Here is a 27,952-nt window from a genome sequence, read left to right on the forward strand (position 1 = left end):
CAGTGGGACATTCACTTTTCTCTATAATCAGATTTTATCCTTGGCAAAATTTCTGGTTTCTTTTGAAAAAATTGTTTCATATTCCATATCATTCTGTTCCTTGGGAACTTGCACACAGGGCCACTGGGGAACCTGGGCTTGCTTCTTTTTGTTCAAGGGCAGCTTGCTTGCTGAGCTGTCCTGAAGCCAGTGCTTAAGGTTTCTAGGTTTTTTTGCTGCTCTGCAGCCCATCGGTTTTAGGAGGTCTGTGTCTCATAGTCCATAAACTATCCAATAGTCAACTTACAGCACCTTGGAGACTTCAAAAGTTCAGAGCTAGTTCTTACTTTATTTCCTAGTGAAATTTGGAGTTCTTGTTTGCACAGAAGCAGCTGATTTTTCATCTTCTTTCTGTTTCCAGCCAACTCTAATGCAGATCTTTTCACCTAAGGTCATTAGTATAAGATGAAAATTATTGTCTATAGTTGCTAGAGATAAAGCTGATCTAAACTGCACTGAAGTCAACAACAAGGCTTCCATTGGTGCTAGTAGCTTTTAGAGGTCATTGTTAATATGAGATTGTGGCTGATTCTCTCCTGTCTTTGGTTGTCAGGAGCCATGAGGGAATTAGTAGAAAACTAAGAGTATGTTCACACAGTTATGCAGATGCTTACTATAGTCAACATAAAAAGACTGACTTTTCCAGAAGACATGGGTGTCTTAGCTGTCCCAACTAGCTTGCAGTAGGTGTCTGGCTAGTTTTAGATGACTAACCATTTTGTGAGATGAATTCCCCTCTTATTTGAAGGACTTGGACCCCATGTTCAAGTCGGACAGTGTCACTAGACACATTTAAGCCTTTGGAAAAATTGCACCATCCCCTCTCCAGTGTTATACTGGAACAGTGAGATTGTGTGAGTTTTGTATTTGTGTATTCAGCCTGCACTTCTGTGGATTGATGGCCTCCATCCCAAGTGATATCAATCTGGGCTGAAGTGCAGCTGCACTTTGTAACAGTTCAAGGGGCACAAAGGTATCAAGTGGTATTGTGTGGTTTGAAAGATGTCGTTTATCTAAGGAAGTTTGTGGTCTGTTTGCTGTCACTCTGTCTTTGCAGCGTCAACTTACCTTACCTTCACTATCACATTGTCAGGCAAAGAGACCTCACACATTAGGACAGATAGCTTTTCCACTTCCAGAGCTGACTTTTTTTCCTTCAGCAAGAGGTCTGTGGGTTGTGTTGCAATCAGTAGAGCTGCTTGATTCAGCATGAGTGTAATTGCTAGTAATTTTGCTTGCAGGGAGCTCTTTAACATGCACAAGTTCCTAAAAAAGGAACAGGAAGAAAGGAAGTCAATGGCTTTTTTTCACTGACACTTTCACTTAAAATTTCGTCAAGAATAGTGCCTTAAAAGAAAACAGTTGGGGATACAGTTTTCTACACAGGAATACACTGACAAATACATTTTTCATCTTTCATGAGTGATCAGGTGTTCATAGGAACATTTTGCACACTTTAAATGCAGTTAGAAGCCCTCCAAAACAACATTGTGTGACTGGTGGCATGTCCAAATGACTCCTTGTGGGTGAATCTTCTTGTGGCAAGCTGTGAAATTTATTGAAACCTTTCTGAATTGCCCCCACAGGTAGAAGGTCACTCTAACATACATATGCGATCTTGTGCCATTTCTTGTCCACTTCAGTGCAAAATAGTCTCACTTTTAACAATTTGTGGTATCTCAGCCAAGACAGGTGGCTGCACACTGGCCACAACCCAGCTTTGAGTCTGAATTACTGTGTGGGTGTCCCTTTAGGAGAACCATTGTGAAGGGTCAGACTGAGAAGCATGTATATCAGCTGCTCTTCCTAGTTAAGTGCTAGTAGTAGGAGCTGGAATGCCAAAAAAAGCGAGTTCTTATAACAGGACTAGTAAATTAAGAATGGTGAATATATGAAGCACTTGTCACAGTAAATAACTTAGAAGCCAGAATACATTTTCATGTCATAATCATTGAATCATTTTTATGAGAAGTCAAAGTAAATTCGTATGTAATCTGTAAAGTATGTAAAGAGTTTAATTCATCCAGTAAATCATGTGTTGTGAATACTGCACCCAGCTCCAGATCAGATATATTTCAGAGAAGCTTTAAGGTTTTAAAATCCTTCCACAAGTTAAACTGATCTCCAGAACCTTTGGAGGTTCACCCTTCTCTGGAGCTCCTGCTCCATGCAAGTGAACATCATGCCAATATGTTTCCCATTTCCTGGGGATTAAACTGCTGTATTTGATGACTCAGAACTTCCCAAGAAAGCAACTCAGTCACTCACTCTGTCTGAAGCTGCCTCTGGTGTCTCAGAGGACATGTCTTCTCTTGCGCAGTGATTCATGATTTCAGAGCAGAGGATCAGGTCTCTATTTTTTTTTTTTTTTTATTTCCCACAAAGTTAATTAATAAAACAAATTTCTATTAGTGGGTGTTGAAAGACTTTGGCTTTCCACCTACACTCCCAAAGGCTCTGCATTCCAGGGAGAAAGAAAAATGGACCTGTGAATAGAAACAGGACAGAGGAAAAATGGATCAGATGCCGGTATATGGATATAGACACAGTGGCTGTCAATTGATACGATGGAAGAACATTCTGAATTAAGACAATTTCCTGCAGTCGTGATTGTTAAAACTACGCTACTACAGTTACGCAATTTCAGAATTAATGTGTGCAAATTAGAGAGAAAGACTGGGGTACAGGGAGTGTCTGACAGAAACTAAATTATCTGTTTGGGTCTCCACGCTGACCTCTTGTTCAGACAGGTGGCCACATGGACAGCAGTTGTTCTGCCTGGGAAAAATTGTATCCTTTGCCACTGTCACAGACCTCTGAGACTCCAGTTGGTCAGGAGAAGCACCTGGAGGATTTACCCCATCATGGCTGCTGTGGACCTGGCTATGTCCATCTGTCTATCTCATCTGTAGCTCCACCATAGAACAGAATTTGTCATCAGCACCAAGAATTAGCCTAAATTTACACCCAGCATGGTCATAACTCCTGTTGATTTCAATGAGAAAAAAGTTGGTCCTACAGTGGACCAGCATTGACAGAAGGACTTGATTTGAGGTGTCTGCCCTTTCTACTGCCGCATGGGACGTCAGACCAGCTCACAACTCTGCAGTACCACTCTGCTGATGACAGCTTGCAGAGGAAGAGAGACCTAATTTGATGCTCTCATTTGGGGGTAAAAGCACCCTGAAGCCTCTCTCCACTGACTCCTAGGACATGTGTCAAGTGAGGCATACTAAGATTTTCCTGCTAACCTGCAGCAATTCAGCTGCAAAGTCGTAGACAGGCTCCGAGTGCTTTGGTATCCAGTGCCCTGTCTGGCCACTAGATTTGAATCTCCTGTCATCTGACCCCAGACTCACATTTCCAAATTACTCTTGCAAAAATAAAGGCAGTCACAGAAATACCTCTGTCGAGACAGCACATCCCTGTTTATGTTTGAACGGCCGATACGAATCTGGAGTCCCCAGCGATCAAAGTGCATATTCAGAAAGATGAGCCCCATGTTGTGTTTGAAGTGAGTGCAGCACTTTGAAACACGGATGAAGCGGGAATAAATCAGGATGAAGGATGTGGGGCATTAACTACTTTACATGAAATCCCTGCTGGAAAGACGTGGCCAGTGTTCCAAAGTTTTCCTTGGAGAGTGCTCGGAAGTTGCATACCAGCCTATTTGTGGAAAGCTAAACAGTTCCCTATTGTCCTTGATGTGAAACGCTTCCCAGATAAACGCTTTTCCCCCTCCATTGAAGAAAAACGATACAGCCTGTCCAGAGCTTTAACACAGAGGACTACACTGGGCTGCTGCTCAGCCTCTGCAGAGCAGCTGGTTTCTGTTGGCATTGAGCTTTACTAAAGGCTGTAGTTCATATACATGCCAGCATCATTAAGAAAAGGCTAAGTTATTGAGTGAGACTGGGATAATCTTCAAGGGTTTAATAACATGTGCCCACATCTTTGCATCTCTGAGTTCATTATACCGCTGGAATGTAAATCCCAATCCACAGTGGCTAAATAAGGTTCACATGGATCTAAATACTTTTGTGGTATTGTCTCCTCTTGATTTCTGAAGGGGAAAAAAAAACATTGCTAGCTGAAATAAACTCACGTGGTTGTCTACAAGGAGGGCAGTAAACCTCTGCTGCTGTAGTGGGTTTGGGTTGTAACATTGCCTACATTTGAGGCATTTTAAGTCATTTCAAGGAATTATTCCTAACACCCACAGAGTCAAGGCATCGTATTCCAGCACAGGGAAGATCCAGAAGTCCTTGCATGAACTTTGAACAGAAGAAGCTGATTTCTGAAATCAGAAGTGCTAAGAATCAAGGCTGTCTAACACCAGGGTAATACTGGTGGTGGTTTGGTCCAGGTCAGTAGGTGGCTATTCCTCTGCTTCTCCCATCCTGGCAGATGCAGATCTGAAGTACCTCGTTGTGTCCTCACCTGGGACTCCAGTTTGGGCACATGTGGTTTTGTTGGGTGCCTCCTGCCTTTCTACGTAGTGCCACCCAGACCAAAGACCTCTTCCCAGGAGCAGCGGGTCATTCCACTCATTGGCCTACAGTCAGTGGATGCAATAGATGCACAAGACTGGCTTTTTGCCACCATTTTGTCAAAGTAAACCCTGTTTTGCATTTGTGACAAAGGAATCATCTTTCTTCCCCTAGAAGCATGTGATTGCTAATTTTGCAGGAGCATCAAACATATGTAGATTAGGTTTTGGGTTGAAAATGAAACTGGGAAGTGCAACTTCCATTGACATTTAGGAGGCATTGAGTTTTTAAATTCCTCAGGCAGTTTTAGAAACATCCCCCTCAGGGAGAAAGGGCATAGACTTGAAAGAAAAGAGTTAACAGTTTGTTCATTTTGCAAATGCAGCCATGAACTTAGGGCGATTTCTATGTATTCAAGCATTCATACTGATAGCAATCATTGCTGAATGGTCAGCAGTTCCTACTCAAATCAGTGAAAGGCAGCAAATGAAATGCACAGGCCTGGTTTAAATGAGATGATGGAGCAGGAGACTGATTTTATTTACTACTTCTTTCACTATTGGGTGCACCGTGCCACTTCCCTCGCTCTTTACTTCCCCTGCCTTTCTAAGAAACCCCTGGTCAGTCTGTGAATGACAGACCTGATGAGGTCTAGGGGTCCTATGGGTTTTCTAATCATTGCACTCTGGTATCTAGGAAAGGGCTGAGCTCATACCTGAGCCTTTCCTCATAGAGCCTGACTCTTCCTTCTTATTTTCATATAAATAAGGACATACACTCTTTTTTGATCTCTATGCTACTTGGGATAATTCAGTTACAACTGGCTGTCAGATTGAGTCTTACTAGAGAAGGGCAGAGACAGAAGGCATGTGTACAGGGTGTCATCACTTGGTGGTGAAAGAGCATTCCTTGAGTAACCTGTGCTTCTGTTCAGAATTAACGTCTTGGTATCAGTGGGCCTGGTGGGGCAGCCCTAAGTGCTTAGTCTCATTGTAGAGAGATGAGTCAGATGAATTGTTCTGTGGTTTTAATTAAAACATCTTATGTGGGCAGCATTTCAACAGCACGAGGTGACAGTTTTGCAGTCTGGCCCATGCTTATCTGTCCGTAATGCTCATATGGCCCTACCAGCACAGCCTCTCTGAGTCTTTTCTGTATTTCTTCTCACTATCTTCATGTGAAGTTGGGGAGTTATCTTCATGGGTGGATGGAAAACTGGAGCATAAAGAATTTTTTAACTCCCTGAGGGAAGCTGTGACAGCGCAGCTAGTTTAGCATTAGTTAAACTACTAACCACTGGACGATCCCTCCCCTATTGGGATTTGATGGGCAGCACTCAGGCCAGGAGAGCTGTGAAAGCACTGGCAGCACTGTGCTGCTCCAAATAAATACGAGACATATCTCGGCCACGGCAGAGCATGATGCAGAGGTCATCTGAGTCTCCTTCCCAGTGCCTGAGATTCACCCACTTCTCTCAGCACTTTCATGTACAAACGTTTCCTGTGTGGAGCTGCTTCCAATGAAAGTAGAGGATTTGTATGGGCTTTCTGTTTCTGGGCTTAGTATCCCCTGATACGTGACTGTCAATCTTGCACTTGTGGTATGGAGATGTCACCTATCCAGGATTGATCTTAGCTGCCAGGGTAGACTGCACAGCAGAAAAAAACTCAAGGGCTTTCGGTCTGACACCAACATAAATTCAGCTGTACTGTGCAGAGAGCATAGCAGAAAGTGGAGTTCCCTAGGGGTCCTTTTGGCTAAGGCAGCATCCCTATCCTGTGCTGTAAATCCAACTCTTACAGTGGGAGGTGGTTTGAGACAGAGAGGAGTCCTTACTTATTAAAATATGAAGTCCTTGCAGGAGAACTAGTAAGGAGTGATACTTAGTATGGATTAAGAAGCAGTGGCAAAAGCTGAGTGAAGTTTGCAATCATAGAAGTTGAACCCTTGCTCCTTCCAGACCCTTTGAAAATTAAGTGTGTATTCCAGTGCAGGGCTGTGGTGCAGAGGCAACCTGATCCCATGAGGTTGATAGGAGGGCACAGTCTTCATGGATAAAGACAGTTCACTTTAATAATGTACACTAAAAAACCCCAACTTTAAACTACCAAATTATTCTGAGAATAGAAGAGTGATTTTGAGATAAAAAGCCCTCTGCTAGCAAAGGAATATTGGCTTTTCTGTAGTTTGAGCTGCCTCAGGAGATGTCCTAGTTTCTCAAACTGTTCCAGCTTTGCATAGTGATAAGAAGCTAGCGTGACTGCTAGAACCCATGCCAGATGCCAAGCATAGTTTTAATGAGTCTCTGACGTCTGTTAGACTTGTGATATTACATGCTTTTCAGTAGGTAGTGCGTGCTACAAATACTAGGCTGTGATACCCTCTCAAACAACTGGCACTTAGATAAAGCATTTCCAGGCAAACAAACAAATAAATAAACACCAACTAAGAAAACACACATGCACATACAATGGAGGGAGGAGGCTTCCTAACTGACTTACTGTGCTCTGGGGAGCAGCAGAACAAGTGGTTTTCATTTTCCTGGTGTTTCACTTACTGCTGTGTGGGGTTCTCTTCATGGGAGGAGAGCTGGGTTTAATCCCTGGTTTTGTGTATGTTTGTGTGTGTGTGTATAAACAATTTATGTAGGAGTTGGTTCTGCTCAAGCTTGTGACAAGAGCCATTTGTCATTCGTGTTCACAAAGCACACCCAGTGAAGGTTTCAACCACTGCCAGTCTTCAGTCTAATTTATTATTTTTCCTTGGCATATTAAATCTGCAGAGATTACATGAAGGACACCTGAGGATCTTGACATCTCTCTGGTCAAGGAAGCCAGCTGGCCTAATTCTTCTGCTGAACCAGCAGAAAGCCCCTGGTAGCCATGCATGGACATTCCCCCCCTTTCCTCCACTGGAAGATGACCAGCACCAAAATTGCTCCAAAGACCCATCACTCTCCTCCCCTTTTCTCAGCAGGGGCTGTTAGTAGAGGAGCTAGGTAGACCTCCATGACTCCTGGTGGCCAGTGCTAACCAGTTAGATGCAGGAGGAAGGAAGCACTGCCTTTATGCAGACCCTCCTCCTCCTGCATTTTTAGCTGTATTGGTAACTCCTTGGAGCAGGTGAGCCCCAAAGCTCCTTTGCAATGAGGTCTACAGCAGAGTTCAGGGAAGGAGGCTGCAAAGGCTCTCACCTTTGTACGGTTGGGTGCTGTGTCATTATATCCTCATGATGCACTGGCTGTATCTGTCTGTCATCGTCTCATACCCTTCACTTGTTAGCTTGCTGAGATGGAGCTCTTTGATGCATGCATAGTTTATTTCTGGGATTCTTAAATGTACCAATAAAAATAGTAATAGACATTGCAATGAAGGAGAGTGATTTTTCTGAGGTCAGTGCAAATTGTCCTGTTTTTAGGGGAGAAGACCTGGACCTTGTTGTTTGTAACTAGTCAGTGAGATTTGCCCGAGTTCATTAAAACTGAATCTTTCTTGTGGCCTCAGATGCCTCCTAGATCTTTAAGCTGTAGTTCAAGGTCTAATCTCATGGTTTTCAATTAACAAACAAAAAAGATAATATAAAACCTTCTTTTCTTCCTTAAGGTTTCAGCAGCAATGTGCATGCTTCATTAATGAAGAATTTTAATTAAGGATGGATTTGTCAGACAGAAATAAGTATTTGATACAAGCAGTTTCATCAGCATGAGTTAATACAGAGAGGGAACCCAGGTGAAATCAGGCTAATATGTAGAGAGACCTTATGTGAATTCTGTTAACATTAGAGTTGATAGAACAGCATTAGACTTAAAGCAAATGGAGTTTAGAGGAAGAACTCTTCTGCCTTCATCGTGTTTCAAGGGCTCTGTCCATTACTGCACAGTAAAAATGCCCACAGACAGGCTGAAGTGTTGTCTGAATAGGGTTTCTGACAACTGTTTTGTTCTTTCCTTGGAAACACTCAGGCCCTGTGATAAAAACAATGCTGATGGACTATAACAGTATTTTGGAGAAAGGCAGACTGGCTCTGTGTTCCTTTTTTTAGCTCAGCAGCCATCAATGGCTAAGCAGATCAAATGTTTTACACTGTCAGCTACAGAAAGGAAAAGTGGATTCAGTGAAACAGAGATGTGGGATCTCTTGCAGGCATGGTCGTCTTATGGCTCTTTGGTTCCACACTTCTGCCTGCTGCTCAGTTTAAGTGGTCCATGTCTCTCTCCTAGTGATAGCAGCTACTTATGTGCCTACGTTATCTGTCATCTTCCAATTGTAAGAGCCTGGACTGAAAAAGGTACTTAAGGAAGACAAGTTGCTGTGTTTGTACAGATTTGTGATCCACCCCGTATCTCATCTCTGCCAGGGCCCAGCTTCAAGACCATCAGAGGGAAGTGCAGGAAACAGCGCCAGGCATACACTGAATCTGCCCTTAGTTTAAGTCTGAAGTCAGTGAAAATGTTTTAGTCCTTCAAGCTAGGTGTTTGGTACCTTGCTCAGTCGATGTCTCTACAGAGAGTTTATTTTTAAGATGTGATGGAAAATATGGACTTCTGCAGATGTTTCTTATCTCTGGAGGATCAGGCAGAGAAGGAAAACCAATTCCCAAAGGAGATAAACTGGAAGCAGAATTCAATTTGGATTGCAGATGAGTAAGATACAGATGACAGTTATGTATTAGCTGTAATTCTACTGAGGAGTCAAAATCAAGCAGCTAGTTTGCGGGTTTTCTTTGTCAGTCAGCTTCTTAATCTTGAAACTTGTCTGGATGGCAACTACTGGGACAGAACAAATGCATCCTTGCTTTCTTTCCTATGCATAAACCGAGGTCAGGAGTGGTTTGGGAATAACAACACGAGATGAGAATAGTTTTTCAACTGAGTTAGCAAACCTGCTTTTGTGCATGGCCATACACCTCAGTGTCCCAAAAGCTGACACTGGCTAGAGAGGAGCAGAGAGCCCCAGACATCAGGAGCTCCATTTACTTAAAATGGAAGTAGGAGACAAGTTTTGGTGAGTATTTCTAGTTTGATTGTGGCAGCTGGGGGAGAAAGAAGGATTTGTCCAGCCCTTGACTTGCTTTCTGGGCACTGGAGTCTGAGTTCGTAACTGCTAAGATGAGATGGTGGCATTCGGTCACCATTGTCCAGTTTCTCAGACCTTCCCAAACCACTATAAATGCACTGTAGACTCAGAACTGGCCCAAAACCTAAGCCCAGACAAAAACTTTGGAAATGTCACAATTAGACCTGAAGAAACTTGGTGTTGCAGATTGGGCCAAACTGGGTAAGAATTTTATGCTTTGCAGAACCTGTTGAATGATGGAAGTTAATTTCCAGCAGCTGAGAAGTCTGCTGTGTATAATTAATATGACATCACCTTGCAGAAACATAGAAGGATCAGAGAGTTTATAAAGAGGAAACAGAGATTACATTGCCCAGTAATAAGTCCACCATTGTTCTTTATTAAAGCAATATATATGTGTTTATTAAAAAGTTACTAAAAGGAAAGAGTAATATATTTATTCTTGTTACTAATGGTTTTCAAGCAATAACAGAAAAAAAAAAAATGCGTGGAATAAAGCTTGAAAATATTCCAGTTCAATAAAAATGCAACCCTAAAGTCTTCTTTTGTGGTGTAATACCATCACTTTAGATTTCATCAGAAAGCCTGTGTATTCTTGGTAAATTTGAACAGAAGTAAGGATTTCCAATCCAGAGGTAATGCTGATATTCCAACATTTGTTTCTGTCCAAAATCAGGGAGGAAAAGCAGAAATATTGAAAATTCATTGCAAAGTCAGCATTCAAAAATTTATTAGAAGACACTGAAACATTTCAGTTAACATTCTGTGGCAAGACTTTCAGTGGTACGTGGACATAAAGGAGTTGAAATTAGAATGTGAAGCCCTTTCTCTCCTCTGTGAAGTAGACTTCCAGAACAAACCAGATGTCCCAGGACAGCTGTATAGCTGCGTGCTCCCATGTTGAACCAGGATGCTTGAGTAGAAAAAAGCCCATCTTGATCTATGGGATAGGTATTCTGTCCAAGGAGCTTTAAATATAATTTCCGTAAGACAGTGAGGCACCAAAGGCAGCTTTATTATGAATATTTTGCTTAAACCAAACTACCCAGGCAGAAATAGCTTAGCAGTAAATTGTTATGGTGATAGCAAGACAGGGAAGATTTAGGGAATAGTCTGAGGTGAGGCTTTGTGTGCCATGAGCAGAGAAGGTTCTTATTTGCTGTTAATGTGGGAGATGGAAGCAAGACTGGACAGTTGACCCATCCTTCCTCTGGAGGGACAGCCCATCTTCTGAGACAGGAGTGTGCAGCTTACACGATTTACACTAAAGATGCATGAACAAAGTATTATTCAGTTCAAGAATTGAACCAAAAAGTTGAGAAGGGGGAAAAAGTTCGGAGCAATCTGAAGTGGAACATTTTGAGGACATTTTTGAAGGCAGGGGTTGGGTTTTGTTGGTTTGTCATTTTTATTTATTAGTTGGGTTTTTCTTTTTAATTGAGATCAATTTTTAAACAAAAAAGGCCTCTTTGTAGCGTTTAAGTCTTTGAAAACAGAAGACTAAGAAAAATTAAAAGCTTTGTTCAGAAAGTGCTGAAATAGAACATTTTGAGTCTTCTGAAGTAAAAGAATTCATATGAAAATGTGGAAATGGAACGTTACAAATGTTTCAGCTGTCCTCTCTTTTTTTCAGCAAATTCAACCTCTCAAGTTGCAGAAAGCTTGCATTTCTTCTCCTGTGCCCTAGAACAACTCCACTTCTAATGAAACGGAATAGATAACAGAAGTTTTACTCCCTTCTCTTATTTCATAGTTTCTCAACCTGGGAAGGAAAACATCACCATCCATGGGAATATCTTGACCTTACAAGCTTTTCACTTCATTTATGCACAGGGTTGAGGGTTTGCATATATATGTGTGCATACTGAGGACCAAATTCCCTTTCAAACTAAGGCCACAGTTCTTGAACAACAGTGATTCCTCCCAGAGACATGGTCTGACATGGATTCTGAGTCCAGAGACACCATCCAAGTTTGGGGTGGACCATAATCTAATTTACCTACTTCACCTGATTTAACTGCTCATGAAATGTAGTTAACTCTGGTGCAAAAATGAAAAAAACTTTGTTTTCAAATTCTGTTAAGAAGTGGAAATGCTTTAACTTTAGTGTACAGGCCTAAGACAACTGCATCCGGAATAAAATAAGTCATTATAATTAAGCCAATCAGGGCTTTCACAGATACTCTCTTTTGCTGTCTCTTGAGCCCAAATTCATCCTCAGTAGTTTATGGCACTTACCTGAAGCAGCTCAGATAAATTAGGTATGGGGAGAATCTCATTCTCCAATCTCTTCTTTGGAGTTACTCTCTTTTGCAGTAAAAAAAAATTTTACATACATATATATATGCTTTCATCTTGAAGGAGATGAACTCCATGACGATAGGCACTGGTGTCACTTGGTTATGTGAGAGACCATGGTCTAATCCATACTTCACATAACTAGTAAGAGGCCCTGTAAGCTATGCTGGGGTGGGTTAGGATTTCTGCCTGGTTTTCTGTTTTCCTTTTGTTTGCTGCTTTCCCAAGAGCTTTGAAAATCTGAGTTTCATCCTAGCATGGAAGAGAAAAAAATGTAAAACTTCTTGTGGGACAGGACATTCTGGTGCCCGTCTTGTGGGTGTGCATGACTGGTCTCTCTGAGAGATGCGTAAGGAAAAAAAAAGCAAGAAGCAGATGTCTCTGTGGCCTGTGGCAAGGGGAGCAAGGATGCGTGCGAGGGACTGATGAATTCCTGCCTTGACAAAGACTCCCAAACTGGAATTTATGAGAATCCGTCTATAATAAGATGCTCTTAACTTAGTGTCTGGCTGTCATCCGGGTGCATCCCAAGAACAGTGGCATAAGGATAAAGCTGACACATCTACATTCCTTACTATCACCACAGCTTCTCTCTTGATGAAACAAAATCTTTCCTTGTCTGACAGTTCTGAAAATTGAAGCAAGAAAACCTCAGCGATGATGTTGCTGTACTTGGAAGCGCATGCAAAGCATGGCAGTATTCTGAGCAAAAGTTTTCCATTGCTCGCACTACAAAGACAAGATGCAAATAACAAATTGGCAAACTTATATTTTAGAAGATTCTGCACATATCTGAGGGAACAGAAATGTTACCGCAAGATTGCTGAAAAAATAGATTGATGATTTAGTTGTGTGGAAGATGTGTATGGTCAGCAAAGGCATGTCCTTTCTCATGAGCTAAAGCAAGGGCAGATTCCTGGCCCTGCTGAAGCCCAGGGGATGGGACTCGCCCCAAACATTATTAGCATTACTCCAGCAGGGTCAGTGGGCAGAAGCAATAGTGGGGTCTACTCTGCCTGGTGCTCCCCTTAGACAATTGTCAATGAATCGGTGGTTGGGAAAATCCCTGTTGATGGGACGAGGTGTGGTGCAAGGTGTAGTGTTAACACCACACAGCTTCCACCTGTGGGGAAAGGTGGGCTATTCAGAGAAGGAATGAAACATGGATGCTCTGATACACCCTACAGGGAGGTTATCACGCCTGGAGATGGTCACAGCCCTCTGAGCTGCAGAAATTGGATACCTGATGTGAGGGCTAGGAAGGTGCTTGCCTGGGCAGAGAGAAAGGCATGGCCAGATTGCCAGGTGGTTTGGGGTTGAATGAAAGTGGGACCTGGACAATTTTAAGCCTGGCAATTATGAAAATAAGGCATTACAGGACTTTATGATGTTAACGTCATTTTTCTGACCAGATCCACTCAATAACCCTAGCAAATCCCAATGATGAGTCAAATCGCTATTGTCAGTGCCAGCACAGAGCGACACTAGAGACCACAAGGCAGAGAGAGAAATGCTGAGACAGCCTAATGGAGCATACAGCTCAGCCTAAACTACTTGCGTGTTTTGTTTTGTTCTTTTAATTCTCAAAAAGAATTAGAAAAGGATGGCAAATTTCATCAGAAGTGAAACAAAACCACAGGGGTCTGTGTGGATTAAGCATTTTCAAGAAATAGCAAGAATAAATGTTTTCCTGTTTTCACTCTGTTTTCTGTACCTTAGGACCAAGCTATGTAGGATATTTGCTGAGACTCCCAAGTTTTCTTATTTGGACTCTGTTACTTTAGAGAACTTATTTTGTAGAACTGTGCATCCCAGAGAAGGAAATTAAGGTCAGAGATGAGAAAAACCCATCTAAGGGCCTGAAATACTATTAGTTGCTCAAAGACCACCCTGTGTGGGAATGATAGATTTAAAAATGGGTGGAACATCTAGGCCTGGAGTTGTATCAAGTTATTAATGAAAAATCTCTGAGATCTTTGTGTGGACCAAAATATTTGGGTGGTACATTCTCACTCTTTCTTCAGAAGAGGCACTGTGGCCTCACAAACTGAAAACTAGCCCTGCTTTTTCTGTGGCTTTAAAAATAGCTATGTATTTTGAAAAGCTGTCTCAGCAGTAGTGAAGGAGTTGCAAGAAAAGTGTATTACATCCCCATGGTTTTATACAGTGCAGCTGTGCTAACAGAGTGCATTGAGATTGGGACCAAAGGAAAAGCATGAAATAGTCCATGAAACGATCAGTTGAATCAAATAGTAAAACTTCACACAATGGAGAGATCTATTGTCCAGGTATCATATTGCAGATGGGAGGTTTTTGTCTTTTTTTAAGGGGGAAAAAAGTCTAGAATATTAATAAACTCAAGTCCTTTATATTAATCAAATTTTTACTGAAATCAATGGAAAAGTTATCTTTTGATAGGAAGTCTACCTTACTCTGAATTAAAATATATAAATATTCTTACATTATAGTTGGATTAAATATCCATGTTTTGCAGGATTAAAAGGTTTGATTTTACTTCTGGTTGAATGTCTATAGGATGATGATCAGATCTGAAAACAATCACATTTGAAAACAACCAGTTTTAAAAAATTTCATTTTTTTGAAGAAGCAAGCATACATTGACGTACAGCCTTCAACAGTCCCTCCTAGGTCTTGGGGTAATTATTAGTGGTACAGCAATAATGGAACAAGTATCGACCAAATGTAATATGCAGTTGCCACAGTGGAGCTATTCCCCCTGCGTCGACTCTAAAGTACAAGCGGTTAGTTTATAACCCTCTTTAGGTTACAACATTTTAACGTTTCTTCAGTGTTTATTTATTCTCTTCCCAAAGAATGTTCTGAAATATCAAGTTTACAACCTGTGGCTCATGTGATGGTAGTGGAAACAATTAAGCTAGAAGCTTTCAAAGCCACCACTGGGATTTTGATGCCCAAACTCATTAATTTTAATAAGAAGTGAGCTGCCAGTCGTCTTAAGTGGTTTCTAAAATCTCAACCCATAAAAACACCTCTCTACTGGTTCCAGTTTACTAGGAGCTCAGAGCAAGGTAAACACATATAACAAAATAGTAGGTGTTAAAAGGTGGAAAGTATGTGTTCAGATGTCTCTGAGACCATTGAAGGAACTAAATGACGGCCCCAGCCTTGAGCTGAGAGATGTGGGCTGATGTGGGGGCTGCTCCTACCTTCAGCATCTCCAGGAATTACTGACTGATCAGAACATGAGACACAGCTTTGGTGGCAAGAAGAAAGTCAGTGGAAACAGAAATCTTGGCAACAGCTCAGTTCCAGCTGTAATGATCACATTAGTTGTCTACTTTGGGCTTTCACATCTGCTGCATGCTCCTGCCTTCTTAACATGCTTCTGCCCACCACAGCCTTGCGGCCAATGTAGTGCTCTTCTCCCCGGTGTGCAGATGGATGGCTGGGTTGCAGGAAGACCTGGGTGAATTCACACCACACAGTGAAAAGCAGAGGTATCCAGAGCAGTACCAGAACGAGCTGTCTTTGGGCAATATCAACCAGGTTGTATTGCCACTGCAGTTACCGACACGATGTTTGTAGATGCTTGGTCCAGGTCCTTCCTACCTGCCAAACCCATCCTATCCAAGTTCACACTGTGTTATCTTCCAAGCTGCTAAATGGATGCATTTGCATGTTGATACTTCACTGATTCACCATCATGGTTGCACAAAACTTAAGAACTCTCTGCTGTGGTCTGAGGGACCCACCCAATGCCCAGTGCAAACCTATGCGAGCCTTTCCTTTTACATTAATCTGGAGATGGCTTTGCTTCAGCCATGAGCCTATGTCACAGCCCAGGAAGCCTTGAAAGCTTTGGAGAACACTAAGATATTCCAAAGAAAGTTGCTTCACTGATGAAAACTCATCCTCAACATGAATCATGGAAGAAAGCCTTAATGGGGAGAAAAATCCAGAACCAGCAGATCGCTCTGTGATGTAAAATAGAGCATGGAGTGAGTATGAAGGAGTTTGAGAGTCTGAATGCTAGCAAAAATATGGGGTTTTCTTGTGTCTTTTATTAATGAAAGCAACCTTAGAGAATTTTAGAATTAGTTTAAACAAGTGTCCTTCTTCTCTGTATCTGTCATATGATCTCTGAAGAACTTCATGAATGTTGGCTATGAGTGACAAAGTTACTGTAGTTTTTGCCAGTGAGTCTTGTAGTAGCAACGATTGTCAGTAGCTGTTGGAAGGACCTTTGGGTGAAACATGATCAATGGAAATAGAGATGACCATCTGACTGCTATTGTAATGGACTTCAAAAAAATCAAAAAGAAAAAAAGCTGCCATTAGTAGTAGATGTGACTTTTTTGGAAGAGAACAAAATGTTCCATAAAAGAAACATGTGGTTTCACTTGCAGCACATTTTGTACATTGTCACCAATGAAGTTTAGGATTTTTTATTACTTTTTCATTAAAATGTCTTACTGGTTTCACTCAGGAGGCAAAACTTTTCACGTGGCTTTAATTGTTTCTGTCATAAAAGTCATAGCATCCGTGTAATAGAAATAGTTTTGCAGACCACAGCTTCATATTGCCTATTAATTCTCTTCCATTTTATGTGCTTACAACTCACTGGGCCATCCCAGAGACAGAAAAAGTTCCTCTCTTGCAATTAAGACCAAACAGGAATTTCTACTGTAGTTAGGGGGGGGGGGGAAATCACTTTGCGTCCTTACTGGTTTATTAGATTTTTGTTTCAGATATCTTAGCTCACAAATGTAAATTCATATGGCCACATATCAAAGGAGAGCGTTTGTATTGACTTTTTTCTAAAATTAGTGAAACTCTAGAATATGAAAACAATAAAAGGCCTTTTTCTGCATAGTTCCAGTCAGAAGCAAGCAGTGGTAGTATTTCAAATAGGAATGAAGAGCTCTGGCAACATTGTTTCAAGGTGGCTTTGGACAGGTCATTTACCCCCTTTTTTTCTTCATTTCTCCATTATACAAAAACTGCTAGAGTTCAGGAGTCACGTATCTGTTCCCAGCAGCCTAGCTATTAGACCATGCTTCTGTCATCAGTCTGGGCTTCCCTGTCACCAATCCTAACTTGGATGAACAAGCATAATTATTGTTGCAGTCAAAACAATGACTTGTTTTCCACAGATGATATCCAAGTTGAAAAAAAAAAAGGAGGAAACTAGTGTTACCTCATTAATTTAATATCAGCTTCTGTTAAGGTATCTGTTTTCCTCAGAGAAAGTCACAGTTTTGCCATTTAACCTTCAGCCCAGAGGGGGAGGTGACGTTGACCCCTACTGCAGCCTCTAAAACCTGTAAGAAGTAATTAAAATGCCAGAAAACAGCAATAGCGTATCAGCTGCCTTTTCCCCTTTTTCAGTTTAGTGTTTATTTGAAAGCTTGCTAGGAAATGCCACTGCTGTCTTTAGTTGCTGCCCCAGAGCAATAGCCTGTCTCCTTGCACACTTTCTTAGCAGTTAGGAGCTCCCACCAAGTAGTGTAGTCCTCTGCTTTCACTTCTTTTAACACAATCCCTCACTTATTCATCAAATGTTTAAATATGTTTTGCAGTTCAAGGACAACAAAGACAAGCCCAGCCTTGGAAGAGTCCTCAGCAACAGCCCTGCCTGCTGTCCAGCTTTCTGAGCAGGTCCCACTGACATCTCCTTCCCTGAAGCCCCTGCAGATGGATGAAGAAGACAGCCTGTCTCCTCACCTCCTGTTGCCAGATAGCATCAGCCAGCTGGAAGAGTTTGGCAGGCAGAAGAAATGGCACAAGAAGCAGCACAAACACTATCGCCAGAGGCAATTCAATGACCTCTGGGTTCGGATAGAAGACAGGTGAGTCATAATTTTTATGGTCCCTGTCCTCTTCCTGCTATCTCCTAGCTAGCTGCCCTTCACAGATCCCAGCTCTTGTTGATTAGACCATAAGGAGGGTTGAAGAAAGACTAAATGGGAGAGGCAGGGAGTGAGGTGATGTTTTTGGAGCCTAACGAAGAACTAGGAGGAAGACTCATAGACACATTTGATCTAATAGTAAAGCAAAAAAAACCTAATGCTTAGAATATTTAAAATATACAGAAACAAAGACTTGTCAGAATAAAAACAGGAAAAAAATGACAATGGAAAATATTCTGTGTTTGCCTTCTTTCTTCCATTAATTATTTTCCAATCTTTACTGTTAGTTTTCAACTCAAAGACTCGCCCATTTTCCAACCATGCAGAATATTCCTGGGAGTTTTTAAGATTCTGACACATCTGACTTTTGATCTTCTTAAGTGTGTTCTGGCACTGAAATGTTTTAACATCTCAGACTGCATTGAAAACAGCAAACTGAGGCAAAATGAAATACTTAACTAAAAGGCCTCTGTGTGAAGAGAATGGAGGTAGACACATTTCTGTGGCCATTCCAATCTTGGTCCAAGGTTAAAAACTCCCATTCGGTGTTTGAATAAGAGCCTTCATATTTGACCAGGGCTTCTTGATGTGTGCTTTTAGGATTCCTAGGCAATTTATTCTTCCATCTCTAAAATTGGGAAAGCTCTTAGTGCCTTTATCCAGGCCAAATTGTGGGCAGATAAACAGCCACAATGTTTGTAGTTTTCCTAACAAGTAAAAGGAATGAAATAATCTGTTGGGAACTGACTGCTCACTTATACGTGTAATGATTGTCTTTGAGCATTACTCTTATTCATATTTTCATAGCACCTAAATTCCTTGCAAATAAGATGAGTCAGAGTCTCTCAGAGGCTTCTCCCTTTGCTAAGGAAAAAAACTCCTCATATTTGTGTTTTGGATTTTTCTTTTAATTCATTCTTTTTATTGGAGCTGTTGCCTCATTTTTTTGTAGTTTATTGTATTCTCAGGGTGAGTGATGTAAGGGTTGTTATTAAGGTGGTGCATATCAGTCTTAACATACTAAGGTTATTTTGAAGGTTAATGCCAGTCTTGGTAAGAAGGATTAATGTGTTTTGTTCTTAAAGTGTGTTCAGAGGCATTTGGGTCAACATAGTTGATTGCCTTGAAGACAAGGGACTTTTCTGTCTTTCTTCTGCCTGGGGGTCACTGAGTTGTGGTGTCCCATGATGTCCCAGCATTTCACAAGGGTGTCTGGTCCATATGTGTCATACTAGTGAGGTGCTTAAATAGATCTGGTGGGAGCCTGGCAGTTAGGCACAATCCTCTTGCCCCACTGTCCTATCTATCCAGAAAGGATATTGGATATTGGGCCTGATATGACTGTGGAAATGTGCAGCTGAGGGCTTAAAGCAGTGGTGCTTGCATAGCTTTGGCGGACTTTTGTGCCTTTTGCTGTTTTTATTTCAGTAAGAAATGTTCCTAGGAAAAGTATTTGAAAGGGTAGTTTCCCAAGTCGGAGTTAAATTATTCGCTTTCTGCTCCTGTGAGATTTCATCTGGATCAAAACCTTTTATCCCTCTACTTCCATTTCGTAAGGATGGAGATTGGGATAAAGAAACATAAGTTTCCGCTCCCACCATGCTGGTGATGAACCAGACGCTGTATGTCGCCTGCCTTGCTGAAAGATCCCAGGGAGATATTAGTGGGAGATCACAGGCCTAGAAATGAGGAAAGGCTGGAAGAAGGGAAGTCTGCCTTAGTGCTTTCAGATGGTTTCAGTGCTTCTACAGTTCTGGAGTAACTTCTGGTGTTTTCCTGGAAACAAAACAAAACAAAAAATACAAACTGTTCAGTTCAATCAGAGACTCACAACCAGCTCTGGTTTCCCCATAAATTGGATGGGGTCTCAACTTTCATAAACCAGCTGCTGCATATTGTGCTTTTGGCAGTTGGGTTTCATCAGCATTAATTGCAAGCTGGACCTTGCACAAGGCAATAAACAGTGAGTTCTCTCTAACTGGTCCCTTTCTGACTGGCAAGAAAAGAGCAGAAATGTGTGCCTGTCACCAGACTTTGTAGCGTGATCATTCTTGGGAGGAAATGGATAGGATGGCTAATAATGTGGGCAATGAAGTGTTACCTGTGCAGGAGAGTAATGTGTACTTTTATTGTGTTGCCTCAGTAATCACCAGCACTCAACAGTGAGACTGTTAGCACTCATTTTTGGAGGATAATCAGTGTACTAGCAGGTCACATTCTGGCCTGTCCCATAGATCCATTGTGCATTTGCATATACTTAAATTTGAGGCCTCTGTCTTATATGGACTGAGGTCTCTGCATATAGCATTACCTTGAGCTATGGCCTCATATCTCTAAATAGTTCTTCTTCCAGTTTGAGTCTCCTAACTCACCTGTTGTCGTATGAAACTTGACTTATTCACCTTTGAGACAAAGTAGAAGGATTTAGGTCACTGTTACGGCTTTTGGGTGAAAGCTGCATAAAACTCAGTGTTTCCATGCGAGGTCTCCGGCATTCAGCTGTTTCAGCTGCCTTTCAACCTGAAAAGTCAAAGAGAAATATACAGGTGGAGGACAAATCCAGGCGAATTTAAACCAGATTATTGATTCTTGTATGAACCTCATTGAACTGTGAAATGGCTGTGGTTCATACAGCTCTTTTCCAAAGCTTTATTGACCGTGGATTAGAGGACTTTATGAGCCATGAAGTGCAGGGCTTTTATGGACTATGCATTTCTAGGCTATCTCATACACTTCCATGGAAATCTTGGGGTGTTTTTTTAAGCTACCAACACAGAAACAAAGGAAATGAACACAGGAGAACAATCTTAAAGGAACATCAAAGGTCTGACTCCAACCTATAAAAGCCAGGAAATCCATAATTAATGGTTCCACTAAGACTTCAGCTCACACAGTCGTTCAGGTCTGATCTGAGGTTATAGCTACAATCTGAAATGGGCTCGTGAAAAATGAGTCATCATTTAATGTCACACATCATTATTAGTATTTACTTTCAGTTATACCCTGGAGATTGTCCTTTCCTTTTTATTCTGTCTTAACAGCTGAGGCATTTGAGTTGGCACCCTGAGTGGACGGTATTTAGATTTGTGTGTTGGAGGGTTAGTACCGCTGTGGAGGATGAGAAAGCTTCTGCTCAGTCTTCTCCCTGTCTTTGACAGAGCTAAGATTTGCTGATCTCCTGGGTAATTGGCTACACTGAAGGCTATTAAAAAATAAAAAAATGCTGATGAAATGTGTGGTTTCCTTTCCCTTCTGCCTCCTTCCCCCAAAATCTAAACAAAGTGGAAAAGTCCTGCCTGGCTGCAGTTTGTGTTTGAAATTGTTTGTCAAAAATCAAAATTAAATGGAGATTTTAAGTAGCAGGATTTTCTCTTTAACTCCTTGATTTTACAGAAATGTGCAGATCTAAAGTCTGTGTTTGGGAGGAATTTGTACTTAGACAAAACTTAAATGCTAGCTAGCTCCCATAGCCAAAAGTCAGCTGGGGCAGTAGGGAGGGGAGGCAAAACCCTTGGGCTGGAAGGCTGCAGTTTGGCATACAGAGTGTGTTATTGTTCCTGTTGACACTGTGTTAGCTAAGCTTCCTCTTGTAATATAAATAATTAATTACAGATCATTCACTGGCTTTTCATGATGAGCTGCTCAGTTAATTAGAGTAGAGAAAAGTCTGTGACATTTCATAGTAGTCAGTGAAGGCCAGATCAGGATCACACCTTTGTTCTAGTGGGCAAACAGTTTAAGACTACAAACAAGACCAGCCCAAGAGAACAGAGAACCTCTCCCAGCTTGGGGGGGGGAAGCGTTACAGCTCCTGGGGCCCTAAGGCAGGGTGGGAGGAAAGCTCCTGGGAAAAGGGTGGGAGCCGAGTTAGTAAATAGGAGGGTGTTTCAGGAGGTGTGAGGTTTGGAAGGAATGATGGGAGCTGCAAGATGTGAAAGAGAGAAATACAGTGGTGGGAAGAAAGAATTAGAGAGGATGTAATGGGCAAACTCAGAAGCTCATTCCCACTGCCAAGGAAGAGATCAGGGTGAAGATGGTGTTTGGAAAGACGCTGAGGACACACAGATGCTTCATTGCACAGGAAAGAAATTAAAGGGAGAGAACTGTTATCAGAAGAGAAGACAATAAATTCTTGTCCCAGATGCAAGCTCAGCCCTGAAAAACCTGTCATTAGAGGGAAATGAAATGAATTCCCCCTGTAGTTGGAAGTGGCATTTCTCTGATAGCCCTGTGCTGACTATTCAACCCCTGATGAATGCAATAACATCACAAATACCAACTTCTTTTGGAAACAACAGTTATTTTAGGGGGGGGGAAAAAAAAAGTTATACCAGTGATGGATGAAGGGAGACAATGTGTAATAAACTGCACTAAGTGTGCCTGTATAGCGTGAACCTTATCAGTTTGAATGGAATTTAAGCACTTAACCTGTTATCCTTTCTTTCAAGACAATGCAGTGATGGAAAACAGAACTCTGTCAACTCAGACAAACTTTTAATTTCACTTAACTGCATCTGAAAGGTAAATTTCAGTAAATGAATCCAAATTGCTTCCTTTTCACAACACACGGTGCTGAAATACAGTACTTAACTTCATTAAAGAAAAGACTGCTTTTCTTTAGAGGAGACCTAGACACTTTTGAAGTCTAACAGGTAAATTGTGGTCAGATGATTTCCCTCCATATGGCAGCTTTGAGCTTGACATTTCCATCACTGGGGCCTTGTTTGTTTAAATTACTCTATCCACCTCCCTGGTACGGATACTGCTTGGAGACTATATGCCTACTGATGCTCATGGGGAGGGGGGATCACTCCCTCCTCCAGCCTGTCTCCGTGCAGCCAAGTAAGCAGTTGCCACCACTGCGTTTCTTTGCCCTGTGTTCGACCAAGGATGAGGACGCAGCTTCAGGACCTAACTTGTTCTAGTGAACCTGTCTCCCAAAGGGACCACTACAGCAGCCAGGAACAGCAGGAGCATAGGTGTGTTGAAGCCCCACCTTCCCTCCCTTGTCCCACCTCTTTGCTGTTTGGGGCTTAACTGTGTTGTGTGGCCCCTTGGCTTTCCTCCAGCACTTCTGTCTACCATTTCCTTCACTGCTCTTCTGGCAGGATTTCCTTCCCAAGGAACTTTCATGATCACAGTCCCTACCAGTGACTGCCCCCAGTTTCCAGGGTATGGCATACAAATATCTACTCATCAGAAAAATCTCATGGTTTGACAGCTTGGGTACAAGACCCTTCTGTCACGCTGAGTGGTCTCAAAACTTCTCCTGGACAAGTGCTCCATCCTGGTTCCTCAGTGGAAGCTGAACCTTTATGTCTTGAACTGGCCTAAAATCTGCTTAGTTTGCCCAGTTTTTTACGAACTCTGGTGGATATACACGGGCCAGAAGAAGACTTTTTGAGCAGTGAAGCAGTTGGTCCTTCTCTCTCCCCACATTGCATGGCTTTCTCAAACATGCGCTCTTGCTTCTGTGAAGGCATTCTCAACTCCTCCTGAGCAGAGAGCAAAGTGTGGGGAATACTGCATTTTCCCCTTCTTAGTTTCTTACTGCTTCCATTTGATCCCCCTTTAAGATGAGCAGATAGCTTGATGCCTCCTTTAAACAAGCACTGATGTTGGCAATTCTTTCATCATGCCCTTTGCACAGCCCCAAGTACACAAGCTCTCCAGTGAAAGTAAAATAATAGCACAGTATTACTCAGTGCGGTATAAATAAGAGGTAAATCTCCTGACTGTAACATATGATACGGTGATGACATATCCTCCCTCCCTAGATGGTTTTTATTGAGGCTTCTTGGATTATCAGGTTGGTCAGAGTGCACAGAATGTATTAATTAAAGCTGTGAAACCTAGGCTCAGCACACAACTCTCTCGTGCATCGCAGTAATGGACGGGAAGTCCTGACATTCATGTCCAAAACTCTAGCATCTCCATGCTAATAGACCCTCCCTGTCAGCTGGCTGTGAGTAATAACTTCTTTCCCCTTGTAAAGTCAAAGAGTTAATTTGTTATCCTCCAGATGGGGCTGAAAAGATGTGCAGCCACACTTTCACCTGCTAGGCACGCAAAAAGATCTGTATGTTTTACTTTGTTCTGTTGTTCTCTATAATGTGCTGCCACTCTGTGATGAAACAAACACAGATAAACTTTAAAAAAAATAATCAAAAGCCTTGCATATTTACTTTTACTATTGCTTAAGTGTCTCACCACCAGTACAAACAATTAATATGAAGTAGTATGCAAACTCTATTTTAATGAAAGCTCTAAATACCTGAAAATAAAATAATTAGAGATAAATAACATGTAAGTCTCTTGGAAACAGAGATGTAATTTATATATGGATTTCAACTTTATTTCATGAAACTAAATTCTTAATTGGTAATGCATTAGTGTTTTGTTTTTGTGAAATTTAAATCCAACATGAATATTAAATCCATATTTTTGAAGGCAAGCAAGTAACAAAATTGGAGCACACAAAAGCTAGGATTTTGGAACACTGAGGTATTTTTCAGCATTGGATATCCAAGACCACTTTCTGCTCCTTCCTCTTCAGTGCTCATTAAGATTGAAAATACAATGCAAGACGTTTTTATGGAACCTATTAAGAGCTTTCTCTTCCTTTCTTGTTTTCTACTTTTCATTTGGGATGTGTTGAGCAAAGATAGTCTATATTATATGCTTGTATCTGTCTCGGTTTGGTGTATTTGTGACTTGGGCTGAACATAGCCCTACCCTTGCTAGCTTTGTTAAGCCACCTAAGATCTGTCTGATGCAGCACAAACAAAATGTTTGCTTAGGATTCAGTTTCAAGAAGGAGCAGCTGCCAAGATGATAATCTCTTCCTCCATGATGCACATCCCCACTTGTTCCACTCTTTCTCAGCCAGCGCAGTCTCATTTCCTCACCCAGTGCCAGGACTCCTCTTGATTTTGGACAACTTTTCAGTTCCATGGTTTTCCACTTTCTGCTTAAATTTTCTCTTTCTCCAATACTCTTTCTACCTGCCCTTTTTAACTCTGGCTGCATGTGCTAGTCATGGGCCCTGGAGGAAGGAATTGGAAGGGACCCCTCCAGCATCTCCATCCTCATCCCCAGACCTCTTCACTCGCCTCCACTTCTCTGAGCTCACCTTGTAGGAGGCTGTGATCCTACAAACACTGCACTGCACTTTGCAGTCAGTCCGTGCCAATGAAAGCATGGGCTTTTGGAGCCTACAGCCTTCAGCAGAACCCTTTTGAGATAGGGGCATGTCTCACTTGTAGCTAGCATGTCTTTGTCATCTGGCATTACTGCAGACTGCAGTAGGTAGGAGGCATAGCTACGCATCCTTCTTCATTTTTTTACCAGGAGGTAGATCTCCTCCATGTTATTTCATCATCTTTGCTTTTCCTACCATTTCCACACAGATGTGTGGTCAAGAACACTGCAGACTGAAGAAGACAGTCAGCATTGGCTCCATTTATTCTTTGCTAAATTCACAGACATCATAAAGCAGTCCAGGCTCTTGCTGCTTTCTTCCCTTGACAACTTGACAGCCTTATGGGCAGTCTCTGCAATGGTGGCCAATGCCAGTAGTGCTGGGTGCTTGTTGGGGGTGAACTGTGGTCTAGACACCTACAATAATAAGTCATTAGCAAAACCTTTCCACTTATGCATTGGATCAATTTTTTATTTCTCAGGCATCAGAAATGCACCTACAGTTGTCATTAAGCTGGAGAAAAGGTGCCAGTGGGTATAAATGCAAGTTTATTTTACCTACAGCTTGTTTTAATGTTAATATTAAGCTACCATGGTTGACTAGGTTAGACTCTATTTAGGTCTTGAGATTCCCATCCACAACTACTGTCATAAAAATAAGGTTTCAGGACTGGACCTATAGTACACAGTGTCTCCTGTGGAGCAAGGCAAAAAAGGAGAGTGCTTATTCCACCAAAAGAGTTAGCACTAAGTGAGTTTGACTGTCTTCTGTGTTCATGCAAGGCTTTTTCTCCAGCTATTTTCAGTCTGTTCCAGCAGCGTATCTCACTGTGGTCTGCTATGCAAGAGCTTTGAGGTTTGCAAACACTTGTATTTCTGTGTTGTGAGAACAGAGCGTTTGTGTGTTGTTGGAGCGTGTGTTCCTTCGGCGACTGAAAGGAAAGGCAGACCGCACATGTGATCCATGCACATGTTTATTGTTGCCTGTGAATAACCATGTACAGCAAATGGGCTCTGGAAGAAAGCTTGTTAGCAGATGTCGTCATGGCCCTTCCAATTTATAAATATGAGCCTTGACATTTATATTTTCCATATCCAGGGCTTTCACTAGCCAGATGTTCTAAGGATTGGCTCCTTGGAGCCTTTAACTATGACTCCTCATGGCATATTGTCTATCACACACAAAAAACCCCAGAACTGTATTTCTGTCTCCTATCAAAGAGATAAGAAGAGAAAGTGCACTGAGTACCCTCAGGTGAAGGGAATTCTTCTAAAACTGAAACACACTTTAATGCAGCTCTACAAAACTCTTTACATTCACTCAGCTGAAAAAGAAGTTGTCTGGTTTAACAGGCAGAGAAAATTCAATACACAGTAGCGCTTTTACCCTGCTGTTTGGGGTGGGTGAAGAGTGTGGTTTGTGTTAAACTTGCAGGGCTGACTGCAGTTACAGACACTGTAAGAAGTGCTGAGTGGGCTCATGCCCAGCTGAGTTGGATTCCTTAAACGCTGAAGTGGGTAGTAAAGCACCTGCACTCCCTCAATTACAATTCTTGATACAGAGGTTTTTCCTTTAGCAAGTGTTGTGTTTTCCCTATCGAGTGGGGTGGTTGCCAGCTCCACATTCAGACTCCTAACTTGCAGCACTACTCAGCTGACAAAATGTGGCTGTTTCCATCTTCTTCAGAGCAAACTGAATTGCTCCCTGGACTGATACAGCCAGCACTGACCCTGCAGGGAGGTTGGACCCCTGTGCACATGAGGTTTGGAGCTGTAGGGGTCAGGAGCAAGATGTTTCCCCACTACTCAGGCTATGGAAGCGGCAGAGATCCATCCATGCCATGGCTGCTCCTTGCACTGCACCCATCAGGGAGAAAAGTTAATAGAGTCATCTCAAATGCTGGGTTTGGGTTGAAGATGGGACCTCTGAAAGGACACTGCCTGCTGTGTTAATGGCTGTCTGCGTCTCTGCCCCAGGGATACGCAGATATGTTGAAGAGATCACTTACCATCTGAAAGCCAGAACAAAACTTTTTTCTCAAACACTGCAACCCTAAATCGGACTTCTTATATATTTGAGTGATCTTCATATCTAGCAGTATCTAAGCCCTGAAAGATTGCAAATCTGCTGTTCCTCAAGGTAAAGTTCCAGACTTATCAGAGCTACATAAAATCCATAAAATGTAAAAAACTTCATCTTCCAGTGAAGGCACATGAGTTACCGTAAAGAAAAAGAAATGTCTTTAAAATTCAGTGGAAATGCAAACACACAACACTGTCAATGCTAGCCCAAAGGAAAAGGGTAAGGGATATGGGTTTGATTTCTGGTCCTGCTATGCCCCTTCTGACTAGTGAGTTTCATGCCCTGTGATATTAAGTGAAGAAAAGTAGGACAGGGAGGAAGACGACATTATTGTTGTGGTGGGCAGTTGGTTTATAAGAGGGGTGTAACCACATTTATACTGTGGTAGTGGGTTTATCTAAGATGACAGATTCATTGTAGAGTGAAATGGGAGGAAATTTGATTCCCTGACACTCCCGGCAGCACAGGCTGCGCTGCATGCTGAAAACCCAGCAGGACCCCGAAGGGCAGCTGTGGTCTAAGTCCAGTTGCTCACTGGGGTGAAGGAGAATTTATTTAAATTCATATGGTTTTAATGCTATAAAAGCCGGGTTCCTGCAATTACGAAAATGCCAGGCCAACTTCCGATTTCACTCAGATCTCTTCTTTACAATTCCTGAATAACTTAACTGAACAAAGTAAGCTTTATACCTGGGGCCTGAGCCCACGATGCTGGTAGGCAAGGGAGCCAAGACTATTGCCTGTGAGCTGCTAGGTGTCAGGGATGCCTCACATAGCAGTACCATGGAGAGACGTGGTGCAGACCATGCTCACAAAAGCTCAGCTCTGCAGAGACGCTTCAGGGTCCAAGTTATGACACCCGGCAGGGAAAGCTTT

At 42.0% G+C, this 27,952-nt stretch overlaps 1 protein-coding gene across 2 annotated transcripts in view; it reads left to right on the plus strand.

Annotated features, from left to right (window-relative positions):
- TRABD2B (TraB domain containing 2B) overlaps positions 1-27,952 on the plus strand; it is a 297,375-nt gene that overhangs the window by 254,200 nt on the left and 15,223 nt on the right. The window contains exons 6-7 of one of the 2 annotated variants that reach the window (XM_074876098.1): positions 17,464-17,733; positions 20,835-20,882. In XM_074876098.1, coding sequence (XP_074732199.1) covers positions 17,464-17,733; positions 20,835-20,838 — 274 coding nt within the window. In that variant the 3' untranslated portion in view covers positions 20,839-20,882. Of the gene's footprint in view, positions 1-17,463; positions 17,734-20,834; positions 20,883-27,952 lie in introns of those variants that run through there. The other variant, XM_074876097.1, reaches the window with a different exon arrangement.

Source organism: Strix uralensis, chromosome 8 (assembly GCF_047716275.1).
Source record: "Strix uralensis isolate ZFMK-TIS-50842 chromosome 8, bStrUra1, whole genome shotgun sequence".
Lineage (NCBI taxonomy): Eukaryota > Metazoa > Chordata > Aves > Strigiformes > Strigidae > Strix > Strix uralensis.